Source organism: Pantherophis guttatus, chromosome 3, assembly GCF_059756535.1.
Source record: "Pantherophis guttatus breed Tessera chromosome 3, ASM5975653v1, whole genome shotgun sequence".
In the NCBI taxonomy this organism is placed as follows: Eukaryota; Metazoa; Chordata; class Lepidosauria; order Squamata; family Colubridae; genus Pantherophis; species Pantherophis guttatus.
Genome location: NC_142065.1, coordinates 188,858,270 through 188,881,529, shown reverse-complemented (window position 1 = coordinate 188,881,529; position 23,260 = coordinate 188,858,270). Strand labels below are relative to the sequence as shown.

The window sequence follows — 23,260 nt, the reverse complement described above, 5'->3', positions numbered from 1 at the left end:
GCGTAATTATATTAAGTGCATTGAACTTAACCCAAGCATATGGTCCCATTCATCAACCATATGCCGGTCCCAAACCTGGATAAATAGGGAGGGTTAGGGAAAGCAATAGTGAACTATGCTCTAAAAAATCTCACAAGAACACTTTTTTATGGCAATAATTCAACATGAGTCAGACATGGATACCAACAGCAGACCCTCCAGGCTGGATGATAGTATTGAATTAATTTAGTATAATTTCAGCAATACTGGAATTAAACTGAATTTATTTTAGCTTTTGTTCTGGCCACATTGTGTTGAAATGTTTCCCTGTTATTCTATTCATAGTCCAAATATTACTCTTGTGCTGCAACGAAAAGAAAATCCCTATGATAGAACAAAAAACGGAAAACCAAAACAATGGAATATTTTGATGCTCAGAACTTTTTTTAAAAAAAGAAATGCCCAGAACATTTACAGTTTTGCATCTCAAACTGAAATCATGGCATGTAATGACTGCAGGGCAAAAGTAGAGTTTGTGGCTACTGTTCTAATAGATACTTTCATTTGGGAACAAGCAGGTTTTATTGCAGAAAAGATTATTAATATATACTGCTCAAAAAAATAAAGGGAACACAAGCAGAAGACATCCAAGATCTGAATGAATGAATGAATTGAATACTTTGTTCTTTACATACAGTAGTTTATACACTGCTAAAACAACTAAAGGGAACACAAAACTACTGTATGTAATGAACAAAGTATTTAATAAGGCTATTTCATTCATTCAGATCTCGGATGTCTTCTGCTTGTGTTCCCTTTATTTTTTTGAGCAGTGTATATTTCATTCTAAAAACAATGCAGAGATAATCTATAATTTTGTGCATGCCTGGCTGTTTCCTTCTGCCTATAAATAGCTTTGAAAGATATGAAAGATTGTTGGTGTACCCAACATTTAGCTTCCATGGGATTCAGTAACTCTTGATCATCTTGAGGGTTTTTGCCAAGCCTGTTCGTTGCTTTTCTTATTTGCTGCTGATTTCTGGATGATCACTTGGAATTTCCCTGAGTGGTAGAACCCTGGGTTATTTTCCTGGGGCAAGTGGAAAATGTTGTGTTGTACATACAATAGTTCACTATTAAATCTCATCAAAGTATAAATGTGGAGCAGTGGTGAAATGTAAAATTTGTTACTACCGGTTCTGTGGGCATGGCTTGGGGAGGTAATGTGACTGGGTGGACATGGCCAACTTTTTTTTAAAACTTTTAAAAGCATTTTTTCTACAACTTCTTCAACTGAAGAGGTTGTAAAAAAAATGCTTTTAAAAGCCTCTGACAATCCCAGCTGAGCTGTGCGATCATCAGAGGCTTTTTTTTTCTTTTAAAGGCATTTTTTTGGCTGAAGAGGTTGTAGAAAAAATGCTTTTAAAAGTTAAAAAAAGTCCCTGAAAATCGCGCAGCTCAGCTGGGCATTGGGGGGGGGGCCTCAGGGATTTTTGCTACCGGTTCTTTGAACCACCCGCCGCCATTGCTACCAGATCGGGCGATCCGGTCCAAACCGGGAGCATTTCACCCCTGATGTTTGTTTGTTTGTTTATTAGATTTATATACCGCCCTACTCCCGAAGGACTCAGGGCGGTGATCAGCCACAAAAATAAAACACAGAAATACAAAAATTTAAAAGCAGAATAAAACCGAATTAAACAATTTGGCCCAAGACAGATTTAAAACACCCCAGTAATTTAAAACAGATTAAAATTTACATTATAAAAAGTAAAGAAAAAAGGGGGAAAGATTAGGCCAGGCCAGCTTGATGGAATAAAAAGGTCTTGAGAGCGCGATGGAAGGTGCACAGATCCGGGATCCTCCGTATCTCTGGGGGGAGCTCGTTCCAGATAATAGGTGTCCCCACAGAGAAGGCCCTCCCCCTAGGGGCCGCCAGTCGACACTGTTTGGCTGACGGCACCTGGAGGAGCCCCTCTCTATGAGAGCGTACCGGCTGGTGGGAGGCTATTTGTGGTAGCAGGCGGTCCCGTAAGTAACCAGGTCCTAAGCCATGGAGCGCTCTAAAGGTGGTAACCAGAACCTTGAAGCGTATCTGGAAGACCACCGGAAGTCAGTGCAGCTCGCGCAGGAGAGGTGTTACATGGGAGTACCATGTCACTCCCATAACCACCCGCGTGGCCGCACTCTGTGCCAGTTGGAGCCTCCAGGTGCTCCTCAAGGGGAGCCCCATGTAGAGAGCATTGCAATAGTCCAGGCGGGAAGTGACGAGGGCATGAGTGACTGTGTGTAAGGAGTCCCGATCCGGAAAGGGACGCAACTGGCGAATCAGGTGAACCTGATGAAAAATCCTCCCGGTCACGGCCATCAAATGCTCTTCTAAAGACAGCCATGAATCCAGGAGGACGCCAAAGTTACAAGCCCTCTCTGTGGGAGCCAACGATTCGCCCCCAATAGTCAATGATGGCATCAACTGACTATATCGGGACTTCGGAAACCACAGCCACTCGGTCTTGGATGGGTTGAGCCCGAGCCTGTTTCTCCCCATCCAGATCCGCACGGCCTCCAGGCACCGGGACATCACTTCAAGGGCATCGTTGGGGTGGTCCGGGGAGGAGATGTACAGCCGAGTGTTGTCAGCGTACTGGTGGTACTTCACCCCGAAACCACGGGGAAGATATGTGTGTCTTTGTCTCTGTCTATCTCTTTTCAGTTCCCCCCAGACAGCAAAAAAGTAACCACCGATGTCAAAACAAGTTCAGATCAAACTGTGTTCTCTTAAGTAATTTAAGTCAAGATTGACTATCTGAGGCATAGATTAAATGTGGGCTCAGCTGTTTCTTCTACCTCTTCTCATATTGGAAGACTCATTCAAATATTCAGGCTCATTAAAATATCAGTCCACTGAGGTAATCACTTTTGTCAGGGAATAATCTGGGCACTAGACTCTAACTATGATGTGCAGTGAAAGCTTCCCCACAGGAGATGTCAACAGACTGGGAAAAATAAGTCAACCAAATTGGATTGATAGGTGTAGAATTTCCCCAAAGTCAATTGAAAGGGCTGAGGGATGAACACTGCAATCAGATCTGAAGCTGCAGGAATATTCTCTCTGCCAAAGCTCCAAAATCAATAGGAAAACAAGTATAGGTCAGCAAGTTGAAGGTAACACCCTGTAAACTAAGGCAGAAGAAGAAGAGCGGCTTGCCAGATCTGGCCAATCCATTTGTAAAAAGTTGACTATGATATTATATACTACCTGATTTACACACTTGGACACTTCTCCTTAATACCTGAATTAAGTGTTCATTGTACATCATGCTGGCTCACTAGGCTAAATTCTAGACCTAACTCCTTAGAGAAAGGATTTACAATAACTTGCAATACATTTTTCATCTGAGTTCAGAGTGTTAGTAATGATTTTCAAAGCTCTAAATGATTTGGAGCCTCAATTCTGATTGAGTACCTCACCTTGTCTAACTCCCTTTTTATGACCCTGACCTTAAACCTTAAAATCTGCTGAGGCACAGAATAATATATGTGAAGATACTTAAGGGGGAATATGAGTGAACATTCTCAAATGGTGAGAAACTCAGTTGGGGCTGCTTCCAGGATTAATGTCTAAAAGCAACCTGATCCAGAGGGACAGGCTTGGTTAGCCTCTCCAACTAGTAAAAACATTAGAGAGCCATATTCCATTATTCCTTAGACCAGGGGTGTCAAACTCAATTTCATTGAGGGCTGCATCAGGGTTGTGTTTGATCTTGGGGGGGCTGGGGTGGGCGTGGCCAGGGCGGGCATGGCCAGCTTTAAGTTAATCGTGTCAGGGGTACCTGTGGTGGCCCGAGTGGTCTGCTGGCGAAAACAGGCTCCCAAACTCCATTTTTGGCTTCGATGGCCTCTTGCAACCCTCTGCAAGCTCCGTTTTCACTGGCAGAGGCACCATGGGACCAGTCCTTCGCTGTTCCCAGGGCGGCCCCACGGGCCAGATATAAGCATCCCACGGGCCAGATCCGTCCCCCGGGCCTTGAGTTTGACACCCCTGCCTTAGACTCTAGCAATGGAGTCAGGGGCAGGTTTCAATACCCATCGCTACCAGTTTGCTCATGGGTGCGCGCACGCTCATGCAACGCTTCTGCACATGTGCAGAAGCGTCCGGGCAGGTGGGCGGAGCCTCCCACCACCGCTGCTACTGGTTCACCTGATCTGGGGCGAACCGGTAGCAACTCACCACTGAATGGAGTTCAAAATGACAACTGTTTTTTTTTTTTTTCAGCTACTCTTTCTTTCCAGCTATTTTTCTTTGACAACTTTGAGTAGGAAAAAAGGATCAGGAGTTTCAATATAGCTGATTATGAAGCTATATGCAAGATTGGGTCATTGAATCTCTGATGGCTTTTTAAATGAATTTTAATTGTTATACATTAAAAGTTTTTCACTGTCTCATTTCATTATTGATTTTTTAATTAAACTGTTTCTGCTGAAGATTGTTTCATTCCAGCATTTTTGCATACTGCTAAGGAAGAAAAATACACAAATATTATCTGTTCTACTACTACTACTACTACTAGTAGTAGTAGTAGTAGTAATAGTAGTAGCAGTAGCAGTAGCAGTAACTGCAGCAGCAATATATGTGTTGGGATTATGTCTGTCAATTCTAGGGAAATGCTTACAAAGCTGCTCTGTTTCAAAATGCTACTATTTTCTTCTGAACTTTGCTATTGTTATGAATAGACTCCTAATTAAGCTGCATCTTGGTCATTGACTTTCTTGGATCATAGGAATGTCTACTGAATTGTTATTTATATGCAAGAGGTATTCTTAGTTTACTGAGGAACTCACGAAAAATCTAATTTCTATATTGCTGTCAAAATGTATCCAAGGAAATCAGAATATTTAAAATTACTATTATTGACATTGATTTGTTTGAATGAATATATTCATCTAGACATCCGCAATGGAAAAAAATCTTACATGGAAGGCAATGACTAAAAACCAAGAAAATTCCTGACTTGAAAAAAGCCAAGACCAATTTGGTCTAAAGCTTTAAAAAAAAGTATCTGGGATTCTTGAGACGCACTGATCAATGGCAAGTATGGTAGCATTGATAAACTTGTTTTAATTATTTATCCATCTATTTGATAAACATTATATTCTACTACTATTTTTAAAAGATAGTTATGTAACATTTGCCATGGCCTTCTGAATTATTACCACATACCAATATAGATGAGATCCTGACATTTAGCCTATCTATCTATATCAGGGGTGTCAAACTCTATTTCATTGAGGGCCACATCAGGGTGGGTGGGTGTGGCCAGCTCAACATCACTCGTATCAGGGGTGCTTGTGGTGGCCCAGGTTTTCAGCCGGTCCTTCACTGTTGCCAGGGCGGCCTTCTGCAGCCCATGTGTGGCCCTCCCGAGCTCTGTTTTTGCTGGCAGAGGCACCGTGGGCCAGCGCTTCACTGTTGCCAGGGTGGCCCCACGGGCCAGATCCAAGCACCTTGCAGGCCAGATGTGGCCCGCGGGCCTTGAGTTTGACACCCCTGATCTATATACTACTAAAACTCTCATTGAATTTATGTTTCTACCTGAAGCTAGTACAAACAGTCTATTATATCTTTCTGAATGATCTAAAATCTTAAAGACTGTTAAAGAACTTAACAAATGTGTAAAACATCAGGGACCCATTACTTCTGTGGAGCTGAAATTTGCACAAGGTTCACACCAGTTTTATTTGCAAAGTTGAGGCTGTTGCAGCATTTCCATGGTCACTTGATCATGATTTCCAATGTTCCCTGCAAGCAAAGTCAATGAGAAAGCCAGAAGGAAGTTAGAAATCACTTCGGCTCCCACTGTTTTGGTGCATCTGTGATATCTTTGCCTGTTTAGGTAAGTAAATATTGACCTATTATTATTGAAGCTTTTTGCCATTACAATTATTTTTCTATTTATGATGTATACTCTTCTAGACGAACTTGGGACTGTCAAGAACTGGGGTAAAAAAAAGCATAGTCAGCCTAAAATTTACCATTCATAATGCTCACATCAGATTGCAGTAACTTTCTCTCAAAGGATGATTGACAGGTTACAAAGTTGTCTAATATTAATTAATTACAATGCTATTTATTTGAGGGGATTTACGTATATACACAAGCAAGAGAAAATAAAGAGAGGACTGGACTTTGTAAAGGAAGATCCAGGCTACATTATTATTGAGGCTTCGTCATAACATCTATTTCTTGCTAATCATAATCAGAGAAAAGATTCAGTTATGTTCAGTTTTGTAGTCTGCCAAGCTCATAATAAAACCACTGTGTTTAATGAGCAATCCAATCATTAAAAAAAAAAACCCTTTAAAATGTAAAGATTTCAAGTTTAAATGATGGATCATATGCCTCTGCAATTCAAATAATTATCACTTACAAGATGTATTCTGTTCTGAGAATCCATTTCTCAGAAATATGAACTACATCTCTGTAAAAAGTTAAGAAGTTTTTAATGCAAACGGATTATTTACAACATTAATCTGTTGTTGTTGTTTTGCCACAGAGTTCTTATTAGACTTTCCTGCTTGTAGATATATGGCAAAATATACCATAATTATAATTATAACAGATCAAATTTGGTATCTAAGGAAGGATTGAAATATTCCTCCAAAAGTACATTTTTCCTTGTTCGTTTCTTCCCTTCTCCCCCAGAGCAACTTCCTCCCCCTTTCCAATGCATGTTTGCAGCATTCAGATTTGATTTAGTGACGCCCAAGGCCTCTTTCCTAGCCCGCTCTATTATTTAGGCAATTCTTTTCATACTTAGAATATAAAATGGAACTATTTATAACATTTTCCTGTCAAATTTTCAATAAATAAGATTAGAAGCAGCACAGAAATACAAACTCTTTGGCAAGCAAGGAAAAATTAGCCTACTAGAAAGTGATGGCAAGGGAAAAATTCAATAGCTGTGCAGGGCAGAATAAATATTATACACAAATGAATGTAATAAACCCTAGCATCTTTATGTTGTTGTGGAGAAAAAGGGCTATTGGTGCAGGGAGAATTTGGAGAAGAGAAATGCCAGGAGAATGTTTAATCTTTCCCTTCTCAATTTCTGGTCATGCATGCCTTTTCATGGAAGGCAATTTTTTCAGGAACTGGAGTGGGAGCACACAACCTAGATCCCTCCACGTGCAGTTTACAGTAGGATTCACACTCCTATGAGAATCTAATGCCTGATGCTCTGAGGTGGAGCTGAAGTGGTGATGCTAGCCTTGGGGTGTGGCTGCAAATACAGATGAAGCTTCTCTTGCTCACGCGCTGCTCACATCTAGGTGGGCAGCCCAGTTCCTAACTGGCCACGGACTGGTACTGGTCCATGGCCTGAGGATTGGGGAGCCCTGCTGTAGAGGGTTTATCCATACCAGTGGTGGGTTGCCCCCAGTTTGGACCGGTTCGCAAGAACCGGTAGTAAAACTGGCATGAGGCCCCGCCCACCGCCCCGGATGTCATCATCAGCGATATACGCAGAAGCAAGGCAAGCGTACTCACTTCGCTCACTTGTGCGATCTCGTTGCAAACCGGTAGTAAAGGTAAGTAGAACCAACCCCTGATCCATACCCATTTAAATGTTAAAAAATATTAGCATCTGCATGCCACCAGAGACATCTATTGGGGTGGCATCACTGGATATAAAACATATTTTTGAGGGCCATTTGGGTCATGGCAAGGTAAGTGACTATTTTAAAAAATGTAAAATAGGTGTGCTATGGGCATGCTGCTTGGTGATTTGAGATAGAGACATTAGATGCAATTCTCTTCCATCTTTCCATCTTTGGATTTTTTGGATTCTGTTTGAATCAAAACAGTGAATGAAATATCATTTCAATGTTATAAAGCTTTGGCCAAATTGGGGGAGTGGGGGGTGATGAAGTTGTGTCCCTTCTGATGTTACTGGACTACAATCCTCATCAACTGGATTGCTGACCATACTGGTTGAAGAAATTCAGTTCTAGTAATCTACAGGGCCAGAGGTTCATTTCTCTTGGCCTAAGAAAGGTTACTAAATGCAAATAAAGTCATTTCAAAATGAAGACAAAGCTTTTTAATGAATAAAATGTGTATGTGTATGTGTATGCTTGTCTGTTTGAGTATTTATGCTTATTAGAAACAGCAAATAGTTTTGTCTGAGCCTTAGAATCACATGCAAGTATTTTGCAACCATCAACGAAACAGAAAGACACTTATGCGGAATGTTTATTTCCTTCATGTTTGAGTAAATATTGGAAATGCCAATTAAAATCAAATTAAGCTATGGAATGTTTATAAAATAATCATATTTAGCTCTGAGACAATTATATTAAGTTATCCCTCATGCCATACCGTGCTTTGAAGAGATAGTTATGAATAAATGCCACAAGGATGAGATGTCATCCTATGGTTCTTTTAGCTCATTTTTAAATTTTAGAAATATATCATAAAAATATCAGTGATGTTAAGAATATGCCTCCTTTTCTAGAGATAAAATGCACATTAAATCTAAACCTTTTATAAGAAGCTTGATTGAATTCAATCCAACATGTCGTAAAATGTACTTTTAACGTAAGTGAAATACATAACATGTTTACTCACCCCTTGTTCCATTCACAAATCACAAGAATTTAGTTATTTGTGGAAAGCACTGATGATAACCAAAATATTCAGGCACAACAGAAAACCCTTTTAAATTTTCAAGGCATGTCATATAAAGTATGGACCTTGATAAGATTATTTTTCTCCTTGTAAGCCTAAATTTAAGTTAGCAAGTTAAGGGCCAAATCAAATATTTATTTTAATAGTTTGATTATTAATATATTCTTTAAAAAATTAAATTAAATAACAAGTGAAGAGCCTGCTGTTTTATTTGGTACCTTGTGCAAGCTGTATGTAGGGTTATTCCCCAAAGAAAATTATATACCAGTAAACAGTACTAGAACGCTGAATAGTAATAATGGACATGTTTTCCCTCTAAGTATTTTAGCCAAGGGGGACAGGATTTTTATCTGGATTATAGCTCAAATCCTCAAAATGAATGTGGGAGAGCTGTAAATATTGTTGAATATTACATTGTGACTGACAAAATAAGATCTAGAAGAGGATTCTATAGAGCAGTGATAGCTAACCTTTTTGCCATTGCGTGCCAGGAGGAAGGGGCGCATGCCCACACCCATAATTCTATGCGCCCCACTCCCGCCCATGTGCATGCAACCCCCCCTCTCCCCCTGCTCCTGGCACGTGATGGCCCGGTAGGCCTGTTTTTCTCTCTTACCTGGCTCCAGAGCCTTTCTATGAGTCTGGGTTAGGGTTAGGGTGGGACCAGAAGTTGGGAAATGCGCGATTTTCGGCCTCTAGAGGACCTCCGGGGGGGTTGGGAAAGGCCGTTTTCACACTCCCCAGACTCCTAGAGAGGCTCTGGAGGCTGGGGACAGCAAAAAACAGGCCTTCTGGTCCCACTGGAAGTTGGCAAACGAGCCGTTTCTGGCCTGTGGAGGGCCTCCAGTGGGAAGGCCGTTTTTGCCCTCACCAGATTCCTAGAAAGGCTTTGGAGCCAGGTGAGAGAGAAAAACCGGCCTTCCCCCCATCCCCCGAGACCCTCAGGAGGCAGGAAACAACTTGTTTCCCTACTTCTGGTAGGCCCAGAAGGCCCGAAAATCAGCTGGCCGGCACGTGCATGCACGCCGGAGCTGAGTTCGTGTGCCCACTGATATGGCTATGCGTGCCACCTGTGACATGAGTGCCATAGGTTCGCCATCACAGCTATAGAGGATTTACTCTATAGAGAATTACTCTTTTGTACTGATGAGCACACCAGAAGTTTAAAGAACAAATATTTCTTGCAAAGTGGCTGGTGAAGAGATCTTGCCAGCTGAGAATGATAATCAGAAAGAAAGTAAGCAGCTACAAAGCACTCAGTTCCCAAAATATTACCTGCCACCCTTTTTTATCTTCTTTTTGTCTTCTATTAGGAAAGCAAACTTCTAAAGCACTGGATTTTATTTGTATTTTCAAAGGAAAATTACAATATCCATTTGGTATACTTTGGGAAATCATTGGTGCTGGAGATACATACTACAGCATAGCACTTTCCCATTTATTTTAATTATTTTTGCTCAAGGTGTAAAAAGGGAAGCGGAGGAAGAAGCTGGAGTACTAAGGAAGGGCATATAGGCAGCCTGGGGGCAACATGTTGAGTTATTACTTCACCTTTGAAGGCTACTGTTTGAGCTAATGGGGAGATTCTCAGGGAAAATAGAAAAACGAGGACACTTGGACGAATCATGTTTTATTAATATGATTGCAGCAAAGGAGTGCATTGGAAACTAAATAATATTTAATGAAAATTGTAATCTGGAAGTCTATCATAAACAGCCCTTTTTTTTATTCCAGAAGGATAATGTAGATTTTGATATTTCAGTACCAATCCAGATTTATCAATTTGATGTCTGTGTTTATGCAACACATGGAGACTAGCTAATGACAGATTACTCTACCATGTTGCAAAATCCAGTCTGTGTAGTTAGTTTAAAATTCAGTATGGAGTGTTACACCAGAACATATGTTGAGTTGCATACATCCTGATGAAGTTTATCAGAGATTAGAACAATATTAACTTTAGCCCATTGTTCACTATATTATAGTCTATTTTCTCTGAGAATATGAGCATAATTTCCAAATTCGAACCATAATATGATTATGGCTGCTTGATTTTCCCCCCTCCAACTCTACTGCTCGCAAGTGGGAATTGCAAGAAGACTGCTAATGAAATGAAGTAATATTCATTTTATTCATCATATTTATATGGCTGCCCATCGCATGAGAAACATGACTGGGTGGCATACAATAAAAATCATAAAACAATGATATAAAAAACTGTCAGAATATTCATGACTGGGAAGACATGGTAACAAGGCCAGCCAATAAATAGGCATAGTAACTAAGTCAGCCAATTGGGAGATGAGACAGACTGGAGCCAGGGCGTGTCTTAGTCTGCAGCTTCTGAATCTGTAAAGAGAAACTGAAACCAGTCTGTGTGAACTTGCCTGCTGATCTGATCTGAGAAACTAACTGTTCTCTCCTGCCTTGTGTTTTGCTTGTAAGAAGAATCTATGTTGGTATTGTATATATATATTCTTGTATATAAAGAAGTTAATGAATCCTGTTGCATCAGTTTATCTGTGTGTGCTTCTGGATTTGATTTTTGCAAGAAACTCTGACAAAAACAATGAATCCAAAGAATTAAACATATTGTCCCATCAGGTTGCTTACTTTATGTAGCTTGTAGTATTGTTCAGCGCCAATTCCCCCTTGCTCTTCTCCAGTCCAAAGCACCAAGCGCAGAGTTCTTTTGGGCCGGAGTCCTGTTATTAGGTAGAAAATAAGCAAACATCTTTCTCATCTCAGCCTTGAAAGCTTCTTTCCCATTTTTAGCATCCCAAGAAACCTGCCTTAGTGCATTAGGAGAAAAATAACATTTTTTGTCTATCATGGAAAGTAAAACATTTATTTTAAACGCATCTCCTGCCAATCTTTTTGTTTCTCCTTTTTCTCTCTCTCGGCACTATTTCTGAAATCTCCACCCCACCCCATCCCATTTTGGTTTACAATCAAGCTAATTTCTCTTTTTTTGTCTCCCCATTTAAGCACGCACGCACACACAGACACCTTTTTATGTTTCTTTCTATCTGCTTTCTTCTTTTTCCAAAGCCCACTTCTGTATTCCTAGCACTGCTATTCCATTCTTATTTTTGTCTCCCCATCATTTTTCTACATCTTTCAGAATTTCTGAACTAACGATTTATGGCAACTCCCCATCATTGTAGCATGCGATCCAATGGTCTGCAGGTGGTCTGCATTAAGGATGTATGTGAAGGCTAGGTGATACTAGGGTGGAGATCTTCCTTGCTTTCAGGCTTAAGCTGCACACAAAGGCAACCAATTTGTTAACAATGTCTGTCTCTTCCAATTGTGTAGAAATAATCTGTTTGGGTTTAGGTTTTAGCTGGAGAAAATGGTCTGGGGAGGAGGAAGAGATAAATAACAACAGGAAGGGTATGTTTTAGCACTCCTGCTGCCTGGTTCACAAACTGTGAACTAATCATAGGATCCCAAAACAAAGAAAACCTTCTAGAACTGTTCCCAAAGGCACCTGTTGCACCCACCCCAGTGTCTGCTGCCTCTATGGCAGCCTGCCAAAAATTCTGTTTTTCTCCCATGTGCTCCTGCACCAAGAGGAAAGGATGTGCTTGTGCTGTTGTCTATAAATATCTCCCAGAATAAAGTTTGCAAACTGTGGCAATGAAAGAGGAAGGATATGGAACCCCAGGAAGTGCGTTTGTTTGCATCCCCAATAGTTTTTTGTGTGACCAGTTGATAGTCCTATTTCTTCCAATCTAAATTCACAAAAGAGAAATCTATGATTTTTTGAAACACAGTGTTGAAAGGTTTAAAAGCCTTCCTATAGAACTCTTTAACTGCAAGAGACAAGGCAAGGCCATCTGTGTTTTAATGATATTTATGAAGGAATAACCTTCAAATTAAATATAAGCCATTTGAAAGCCACCTAATACATTTAAGTCCATCTATATTAGATTCAGCCCAAGTGAGGCATGTACTAAATTATTTTACCCTTTCAATAGTTACTGTGCATGGATAAAAATTTACCCAAGTAAAATGAATCCATATTTCATACACAGCAATAACTGGGTTTGCATTGTGTACTAACTTATGGTTTCCTTAAATATAGCTTATAACATAAAGTAAGTATCCAAAACATACAAATTCTAAAGAAATGTTTCATAAACCAACATGAACGCTCATAATCCAAAATCAATTATGGACAAGTATATTGAGTGGAACTTATTGGGCAGTACAAATAAGAAGCAAATTCTTCTCTGGATATAAAAAACATGCATTGACTAGGCATGACTTTTCAAAATCCATGCAATTCTCCCTTTTGTCGGAGACAAAAACAGAGGTATGAGCTACACATATGACAAGTAAACTGTATATCAATATTAGACAAAAAAGATTAACAAATGGAATTGGTCCATCTTTTTTTGAAGTTCTTTCTTTTATTACAGATCCATGAGTTGATTTCTTTTAAATCCATTTAAAAGAGTTGAAGTAGAATATAGCTAGGATGCATAGGACATGTTTCATGAGGATTGCTTATTTACTTTTGGTAGTTTCTCCTGTCATTTGCATTCAGGGTGGTGTTGATGTTGAAAGGAGTGATCTGATTTCACAAGTCTTAAGAAATTTCCTGAATGCCGCTAGTATTTAACAGTCTGAGTGGAAATGAATTTGACACCTTTTAAAGACCACCTCATGGCAATGGCCCAGTCTATCTATAACTTGTATGCAGAAAATAAAGCCCAGTAGCTACACATTTAGACATATATTTTATTGCAACAGCCTTTGCCTCATGTATCAGATACAAGAACAAGATACAAATCTATGCAAGGAATGCAATAAATAAATAAAAGTTTCCCCACAATATTCAGAATCAAAAATATTACTGTGATAATTCAGTGGGTCAGTGGAAATACTTCAGCCAAGTCCTCTCTTTCTAACAATGTAATCCAACTTACTAAATTTACAGCGTAAAGAAGAACGTTGTATTTACCAGAAAGGAACACAACCATTTCACAAAGGCTTAGCTAAGGAGAAAAGATGGAGGAGTTATTTTGGGAGGCACTAGTCAAAACTGGGAAGCCAAAGGATCAGTTTTCAAATCAATTATTTTTGGTTTGAGTATATAGAGAGAATAAATAAGCAAGACAATTTCTGAATATGTAAGTGCTGTACTTTGAACAGGCTTCTTAGTGGAAGTTGTGAAGAAAGAAGGAATATGAAAAGTGTTCTGGTATTTTATGATGAGGACAAAAGAGCTTCTTTTTTAATATCATGGAGGAAGAAACTATTAGATTTTGTTGTTTTTTTAAAAAAATGACAGACAATGTCGGTGACAAGCATGAATAAGGATGGCCCTGATTGTATTAGTGAACACATTTATTGCTCATAGTTATGTTAAGTAAGATTTTCTGGTGCTGTTTCATTTTATGTTATTTTTCTGGTTTTTAAACTTGTTGGTTTTTTTACTATGTTTGATTCTGTTTTTAAACTGTTAACCACCCAGAATCATGTATATGAAATGACTGGGGTCATTCATTCATTCATTCATTTATATTCAATTTCTACAACCATCCATTTCCACCAACTGGGCAGCTTACTATAAAACAACTAAAAACAGTAACAGTAAAACATCTAGAAATGCAGCCAAGATAATTAACCAACTAACAGTAAAGCCATTCTGACCCCAGGCCCAAGTACATAGCTAATTTTTCAAAGTCTTATGAAATGCCAGCAGAATTGGGTAACCATTTGTCTGAAGTGGTGTAGGGTTTCCTGCCTAAGCAGGGGGTTGGACTAGAAGACCTCCAAGGTCCCTTCCAACCTATTCTATTCTGTTCTGTGCTGTTCTGTGCTGTGCTGTGCTGTGCTGGGCTATTCTAATCTGAGGGGGAGAATGTTCCACAAAGCAGGGGCTACAGCATAGAAGGCCCCTATTCTAGTTTCCACCAGTCAACACTCCAGTGATGGCATATGCAATGTGTCCAATCTGCTGGTTCAAACTGGTCAGGTAGAGACTCTTGCACAAAGGCGTTCCCTCAAGTAAACCAATCCCAAGGCATACAGAGCTTAAGGTGACCTTGAACTGGACTTGGAAACACACCAGTATCCAGTGTAGCTTACACGTACCATGAATCTGATACAATTTACTACCCATTCAGCTGCATTTTGACCAGTTGAAGTTTCCGAATGCTCTTCAAGGGCAGCCACATGTAGACGTGTTTATTAAATAAATGAATAAAAAATTGGATAAATAAAATTCCTGCAGGCTCAATGCACTTGATTAAATAAGTTCTAGCTATAATTTCAAAGCTAAATCTGAGAAACAACATGGCATATAAAGGGAAAAGAGATATGCCAACAGACAAGCTCAAGATTTTTAGTCCTGGACATCTTCCCTTTAGAAAAGTAATCGGTCAATTAAAGATTAATAGACAGGAATAGACATAAACCTGGAAAAGGTTAGAAGTACACCTGAGAGTAATTGGTGCTGAAACAATAGCTGTGCTCTTTGAGAGGAAAAAAATACAATATGTGAAGGTGCTACGGAGAATGTTTTTAAGACAAAGATTTCAACAGGGAAGAGAAGATTAAACTTTTGAACTCTCAGCTTGACAATGGCTACTGCAAACTAAAAAAGGAAAATGAAGAAAACGATGCCTTCAAGTCTAGTTTGACTCCTGGTGACGGTTAAGAATTTCTACTACCTAGTCCAGCCTTTGCCCTCCAAGTGGATTTGATTTTGACTCCCTAGCTATCATGGGATGCCCTGTCCAAATCATATAAATCCTGGCAGTTGAAACCTAACATCAAATTGGGAATAAAGTAAATCTTGCCTAAATATTTGCTTCTGATTAGATAACTCCTCAAAGTATTTTTATCAAGCATCTGGAGAGATGATAGGTAAATAAATGCTGCATCCGGTTCTTATTCAGTTTTCAAATATACAACTGCCTACCTTATGACAAATGTTTTGGCCTGTTTAGTACCCTCACTTGCCCTCAATGAAATCATCCCACTGCCATACTTGGAGACAAAGGACTATCATGTCATACATGATACATGAGGGACGTGGTGGCTCAGTGGCTAAGACGCTGAGCTTGTCGATCTAAAGGTCGGCAGTTCAGTAGTCGAATTCTTAGTGCCACGTAACAGGGTGAGCCCCTGTTACTTGTCCCAGCTTCTGCCAACCTAGCAGTTTGAAAGCACGTAAAAAATGCAAGTAGAAAAATAGGGACCACCTTTGGTGGGAAGGTAATAGCGTTCCGTGCGCCTTTGGCGTTTAGTCATGCTGGCCACATGACCACGGAGACGTCTTTGGATAGTGCTGGCTCTTCAGCTTTGAAATGGAGATGAGCACTGCCCCCTAGAGTTGGGAACAACTAGCACATATGTGTGAGGGGAACCTTTACCTTTATTCTACATAAATTTCTTTCTCTGTAAAAATGCTCAAATTTACTCTTCTTTCTTCTTAGCCAGGTTTACTTAAGGCCATAGACATACTGTAAGACTGTCTAGAGCAGAAAAAAAACATGTTTCCTTTATCCTTATTTTGACAATTAAAACAACACTTTTTTAACCTTTAAACTATACCCACTCTGTCATTGTCATTATGTTCCTGTGTTTTCTGAGTGAAATGTAGACATTTATATTTGATTCATACTTTTAATATAATTTTCTCTTCCTTTCTGTGACACCAACTTCATCTACTTCGATGCCTCACATAACGTTCTTGTTGCAATATTTTCAGGATCAGACTCAATAAGATTAGTAAGAGTTAAAGGTTTAAATATATTTCCTTTTATTTACAATAGGCATTCTGTATTCACTGAATATTCACAGATAGAAGCAAGGAAAAGGGTGCATGTAGCTCCTTATATATACAATGGGTGGAGCTATATGTGGGAGTGGTGAATTATGAATACATTAAGAAGTGGAGAATAAGTTAACCCCTGATACCCCGTTCATATACTATTTACACATTAGAGAATAAGGCATTTACATCTGACAGTTCTCTTTCAAACTCCATTTTCATATAATAACAAACACACGTAAAGAGAGAGGGATAAAACAATGATGGCAATGGCTGCTTCTGAATGCAAGGAGCCATCTGGTATAGTTAAACAGATGAGTGAAAAGATTGCAATTCCTTCAGCAGCAGGACATACATGACATGTTGACCAGGGATGCAGAATCGATACTCAACTATATAGTGACAATTTCTATATCACTATTGCACTCCCTAAAAATAGTCAGTCAATTAACCAGTGGAACAACTTGCCTTCAGAAGTTGTGGCTGCTTCATCAATGGAGGTTTTTAAGAAGAGACTGGACAGTCACTTGTCTGAAATGGTATAGGGCAGCGATGGCAAAACTTTTTGGCACCGAGTGCCAAAAAGGGAACGCGCATATCTGGGGCAAGACCAGGAATAGGAGTTGCCCAAGGGCATGCGCGCACCAGAGAATGTATTTGCGGTTTCTTCAGGTTTCTTTCTTCTTTACTGCAGTTTCTTCTTTACTGCTGGCAAGTCTTCAGATTGGTGCCTGCGCACGCACCAATCAGCTGCATGTTCATGCCGGAAAATGGAAGATCAGCTCTGATGCAAGCACAAAGGCCAGCTGATCAGCGCACACACATATGCACCAGAAACCCAGAAAAGAAATGGGCACCGCTGCATGTACCAGGCGACATGGCTCCACATGCCACTTTGGGCACACGTGCCATAGGTTCACCATCACGGGTATAGCTGGAGGGTCTCCTCCTTGAACAGAGGGCTGGACTAGAAAACCTCCAAGTCCCTTTAAGTTCTATTCTGATTGATGACTGATCTGCCTATGTTGAGAAATGTATGTCAAAATACATGACAATCATAGTGCGAACTTTTGGAAAAGGCATTCACAAATTCGAGAAACCAAGGTGGCCACATTCAGAAAATCAGAAACTGAAACTGTTTTTTCTTTTTTTGCTTTAATTTATATGCCGCCCTTCTCCGGAGACTCAGGGCGGCTTACAATGTGTTAAGCAATAGCCTTCATACTTTTGTATATTTTTATACAAAGCCCCCACAATCTGGGTCCTCATTTCACCTACCTTTGAAAGGATGGAAGGCTGAGTCAACCTTGAGCCTAGTGAGATTTGAACTTGCAGCAATTGCAAGCAGCAGATGTTAATAGCAGTGTGCTTTAGTCCACTGTACTACAGGCTCTTATTGTTTTTTCCCCCCCTCTTGGGCTTCATCTATAAAAATATTATACTACAAATATGATATGCCCCCAGCAGGAACTTCTTCCCTTCTATTCTAGTAAACATCTCCTCCGCTATGTTGACTCTCAGCAGCCTTACTATAGTTTGAGGCCACTAATTTAGAAAAGACAACATGAGAACTCAAATAGCTCATCAATGAAGGGCACTGAAGCTGCCTCCCCATTCACTTCATGCTTGGAGCAGAAGAATCTTAATGCACGTAATGCTGTGAGTATATCTGTGAGTAAAATAGCACAGCACAACCTTTCATAGGTAAAGACAAGCAAAAGCACTTCTGGAAGTTAAATAATTAAGGAAGGACTTCATCCCCAAGTATGGTCCTCTCACTTTGTATCCATTTTCTGTTTGGTTTCCATTAGAGATGCACTCTGATATCTATCCTCTCACCTTGCTGCCAAGAAAACATCCTCTAAAGATGAATGCTCTATGCAGCTATTAATCTCCAGGACAGTCAGTCCTGAGGTAAAATGACCTCTGTAATTAAAGAATTGGAACTTCAACCAAAACTCAAAACATGGTTTCTTCCAACCTCTGTTGAAAGCCAGAGTAGTAGAGGGAAAAGAAACACCTATCTGGCTGAGGAATGTGATTTGACTCTGAATTAAAAGATTTGGCCTTATTCCTTTGACTTTTGCACAGGTACATTCAGCCTAACTATGAGTATTTGTTTTTTTTAAAAAGAACACTTCCCACCTAGGTGCCAGTGTGAGTAAGTGAAATGTGAAAGGTTTAGACCAGTTTTCCAAACAAGGAACAACATGAACACAATAAAACTAAGTTTGGTTCCAATGATGTACTGTGGAATGGTTTGGCCTTGACATTTCTTCCATGATAAATAAAAATATACAATAATTAAAACTTTTTCTGCAGTGGTCAGGGTACCCACAGATGACGAATAATTCATTTTGACCACCCATGAGATATTCTGCTGAAATTTTAAATGGACATGCATCTATCTTAAACAGCATTAGACATGTGGCTTGAATGAGGGTAAAGAAAAATAAATCACAATTATCTCAAATTCAAATTACAGACTTTTATGATTTTCTTTCCTTCTTTAAACCCAAGCAGGAAATTTTACTTCCTTACACATCTTGGCTACTTTCTGGGCAGTATTCTAATATATAACTTCTTAATATGGAGCAGGATGAGATTGTTCCTCAGAATGTCAATGTCTTCTGGACCTCCAGGGGGACATGGTGTGATTCTAATCAATTTTGGAAATTGCTTAACTATATTAAAACTTTTAGAGAACTTAGGAACAACAAGTTTGAAAAGATGAGTCTATCTTCCTTTCTGAAGAAAAGAAAATTTAACTATAAGTGTAAGAACTTATAGAGAATTTGAAATAAATGGCAAAAAGATTTTGAACCAATTTTGATTTTGAAAGTTATAAGTCTGTGATGGCGAACCTATGGCACGGGTGCCACAGGTGGCACGCGGAGCCATATCTGAGGGCACACGAGCGTTGCCCTAGCTCAGCTCCAGCACACATGTGCCCGCCGGCCAGCTGATTTTCGGGCCTTCCGGGCCCACCGGAAGTTGGGAAATGGGCTGTTTCCAGCCTTTGGAGGCCCTCCAGGGGGTGTTGAGGAAGGCTGTTTTTGCCCTCCCCAGGCTCCTAGAAAGCCTCTGGAGCCTGGGGAGAGTGAAAAATGTCCCCATTGTGTCATCGCATGCCAAAAGCGGGGGCAACATGCGCACGTGTGCGGGAGGGCAGGGCACGGGTGGGCATTGAATTATGAGTGTGGGCACGCACGTGCACGATTCCCCCGCTCTCACCCCGCTTTTGGCACGCGATGGCAAAAAGGTTAGCCATCACTGTTATAAGTTGTGGTGGAATGTAGTCTGGATTCCCAGAATGGAGAGGCTACTTTCCAAATGGCAAGGAGACAATGGAGCTTGGAATGAATGAATGATGGTACCCAGAAGTGACAACAGTAACAAGCAGGAATGAATCATAGCGGATCAAGAAGAAAACTGAAAAACACATGAGAAGATGAAAGAAGCCAAAGCATGGAAAGCAAAAAGCTTTTGGCCATTCCATACGTACTCTGCAGTTAGTAAACAAATAATTTTGGATAAAGCTAAAATGAATAGGTTTAAGAATGGGCTCCATATGCTGAACACATAATTGGTTTTAGATTCACATCTTTACATACACATCACCTCTTCCGTTATTTTGTTTAAAAGCACAATGGAATTTCTAACACTGTAGTGTCAATTTAGCTTATTGAGCCATCTTTCATTGTATAAGGTTAGCTATAAGGTTACAAAAATAATGAAATTGAATAAAAAGCAAAATCACTGTATTATACTGTATTATATATTATCATTATATATTATATAATTATAATGAATTATAATTATAAGCTTTTTTTGAATGAAGAGAAACCTCAATTTTATTATGTAGGTTTCTTCACATTTCATCCATATAGAAATGAAACATGAGGGGACAATTTGATCACATTTCTACCTTTGTTGTCTTTATTTAGGCCTATGAACACAGCAAAGATACCTCTGAGATGTCTTCAGCTCAGTTTTGTTTAAGGATTTGAAGATACCTATTTAGTTTTCTGTCTCTTTATCTCCCATCTGTCTATTTATCTAACTATCAGGGCAAACCAGGATGCAGATTCCTTTCCCCATTCTACACAGTGTATTTCTTTGGCATTTGTGTGTTTATAAACAATGCTTTTCAGCCTCAGTACTGAAATTTTCTTTGACTTCTTCAACCACTGTCAGCATCTGTGGAACATTCTATGTATCTTTATGTTAAAAAAACAAAGTGGTGAATACTTCAGTAGTATTGGCAATTACCAGCTTAAATAGCTGCCATGATTCAGAATGATTTTCATTAGAAATGCTTCGGGTATTTAAAATTAAATTATTACAACAAATTAGTCGTGCAGAATCTGGGCGGAATATTATCCAATGAGTGACAAGGTGAAAAACTTTTACTTTGTCTTTTGTTGAATCACAAAGCTGAAGGCAAAAGTTCTTGGATAAATCTTTTTATTTGTTCCATTGCTGATCAGTTTCTTAGAGCTGTTAAAATCAGGGCAATACCCTTATTTGTGGAAATGATCTGTACAAACTTTTTACATATTTAATAAAACTAAGATTTCCTTTTAAGGAATGAAAACTGTTGGGGAAAGAATATACCATCTCTCTGTCCACCTCCTCATCTCCGTATCTTTATTGTACATCATTATCGTTACCTGTATTTCATAATAAGTGCAATATCAATAGAGGTGATGGCCTCCTCTGATGCTGAGGCTGGCACACTTTCTATTACGGTCCAGAAGAAGACAATAGACCACCTGCAAGCGATGTGGATGACTGATTGCAACTGGCTGTTGGTTCATAGTCTGAGCTTGGCTGAGGGAGAATGCCAAGCCCTCAGCCATGCTACTGCCCAAAGAAGGATGAGCAGCAGAGCTCAGCAGGTTTCCTTGAGAGGAAACAGTGTTAACTCGCCAATACTAAATAACAGCCAAATCAAGGAACCACCAAGACTACAGGGGAAGCCATTTATATATATATATATATTTGCTCCTAGAAGCACGAAGCCGAAGACACCAGCCTGAAGATGACGAATGAGACTTCGTCGAAACGTTGCCAAGAAACCTCCAATTTTACGCGGGAGAAAACCCAAATAACCAAAGACCTACATATATATATATATATATATATATATATATATATATATATATATATATAAAACACCTATAATTGCCTTACTTTCTGTTTGCATTAGTATTAAGGCAGCAGTGGGATTCAAGTAATTTAACAACCGGTTCTCTGCCCTAATGATTTCTTCCAACAACCAGTTTACCAAAGTGCTCAGAAAGTTAACAACCGGTTCTCCCGAAGTGGTGCGAACTGGTTGAATCCCACCACTGTATTAAGGTATGGATAAGACAAGGGAGGTATGAATCCTGTAATTAGTAATATCTTTATCAACCAAAATTCCACAAAAGAATGCAATATTTTAAATTCTCCATCTCTTCACCAGGCTACATATAATAGCAAGAGATGCAAGCAAGCCCCAAAATCTGGTTACATGCTTCAGTTCAGAGTCAGTCCCAAAATGGAAGTTGTAGACTGAAAGCTTCATTGTTGATAGTATTACATCCTTTTCTTGTATGCTAGCAAAATTTTCTTAATACACAATAATCATTAATATCTCTCACTGCATCAGTGATCTGACATTTATCAAATTCTTAATTTGGCCATAGTATTAAAGGCACATGATATATTATGCTCATTAAAAACAAAAATGTTTAGTTCAAATATATATTTTTAAGAATTTTGAGCTATTAATGGTATTTATTTGTAGGTGCTTCAATTTTAAACACCCCTTCTTCAACTGCTGTAGCAAATATTTCTAACATTGTTAACTAGTGAAAAATTAATATAGGGGCACTATAATCTTGTTGGACAAATATTTCTAGGCTGATTGGAGAAAAATGGGAGGGAGAGAAAGTAAAACTAGAATGATTAACAAATTTAATTATATTCTTGTACTATGAAAAGCTACTTTTTCCTGTTTGGATAGTCACTGAATTCATATGTCAGGCTTCATCAAGGATTCATATTTAACGCTCTAGACATATCCACCAGTCATATTTCATTTTGAGTGGCCATTTAGTTATCCCCTGAGCTTTGAACCAAAAGGATTTGGGGCCTGAATATACTTCCATTCATTTTGTGCATTTGCTGAAATAGTTTCCTGTTTATAGTACCAGTCTAACCCAGGCCATTCATTCTGTTGAAAATTTTGTGAGAGAACTCCAAAGATTTCATTCCTTAATTGCTGTTTAACCACAGCAGTTTCTGTGACCATATTTGTAATAATTGTATTTTAACACTTGTAAGCCATGTGACAACATTTTGTTTCTAGACTTTCCCCCTCCCTTGCACTGCAGTAATTCACTACGAAACAATAGAAATACAGGGACACAAATTTTCACTTTTTGCCTGAAATCAGTAACATTAATAATAATACTAATTTGCTATTCATTGTCTATTAGATCAGAAATAGGTTTCTAAATGTTATGGGCATTAGGTATTAGAGCCTGTATAATCTAACATATAATAAATGTTAAGCTGTTTATCCATAGCCTAATTTATCATCTAAAACTGTTTAATCAAATTACTTTGAAAAAAGATAGGGTGCAAACATGGCTGTTAACAGTCAGATCTATTTTTTACACTCAGAGACTAGCCTTATGGCCAACAATGGTGTTACAAGCTGTTTTTATCATGGACCAGGCACTAAAAAAAATGATTACAAACAAATAGGATGTGGCTCTTAAATTATTTCAACAAATAAAATTGCACTTCTG

General features: G+C 39.1%; 1 protein-coding gene across 3 annotated transcripts in view; it reads right to left on the bottom strand.

Moving 5' to 3' along the window:
* The window catches only part of CPQ (carboxypeptidase Q), a 147,958-nt gene that overhangs the window by 34,312 nt on the left and 90,386 nt on the right, over nt 1-23,260 (bottom strand). For all 3 annotated transcript variants that reach the window (XM_034422486.3, XM_087891368.1, XM_034422488.3), the window contains exon 6: nt 11,279-11,370. In XM_034422486.3, coding sequence (XP_034278377.2) covers nt 11,279-11,370 — 92 coding nt within the window. The remainder of the gene's footprint in view (nt 1-11,278; nt 11,371-23,260) is intronic.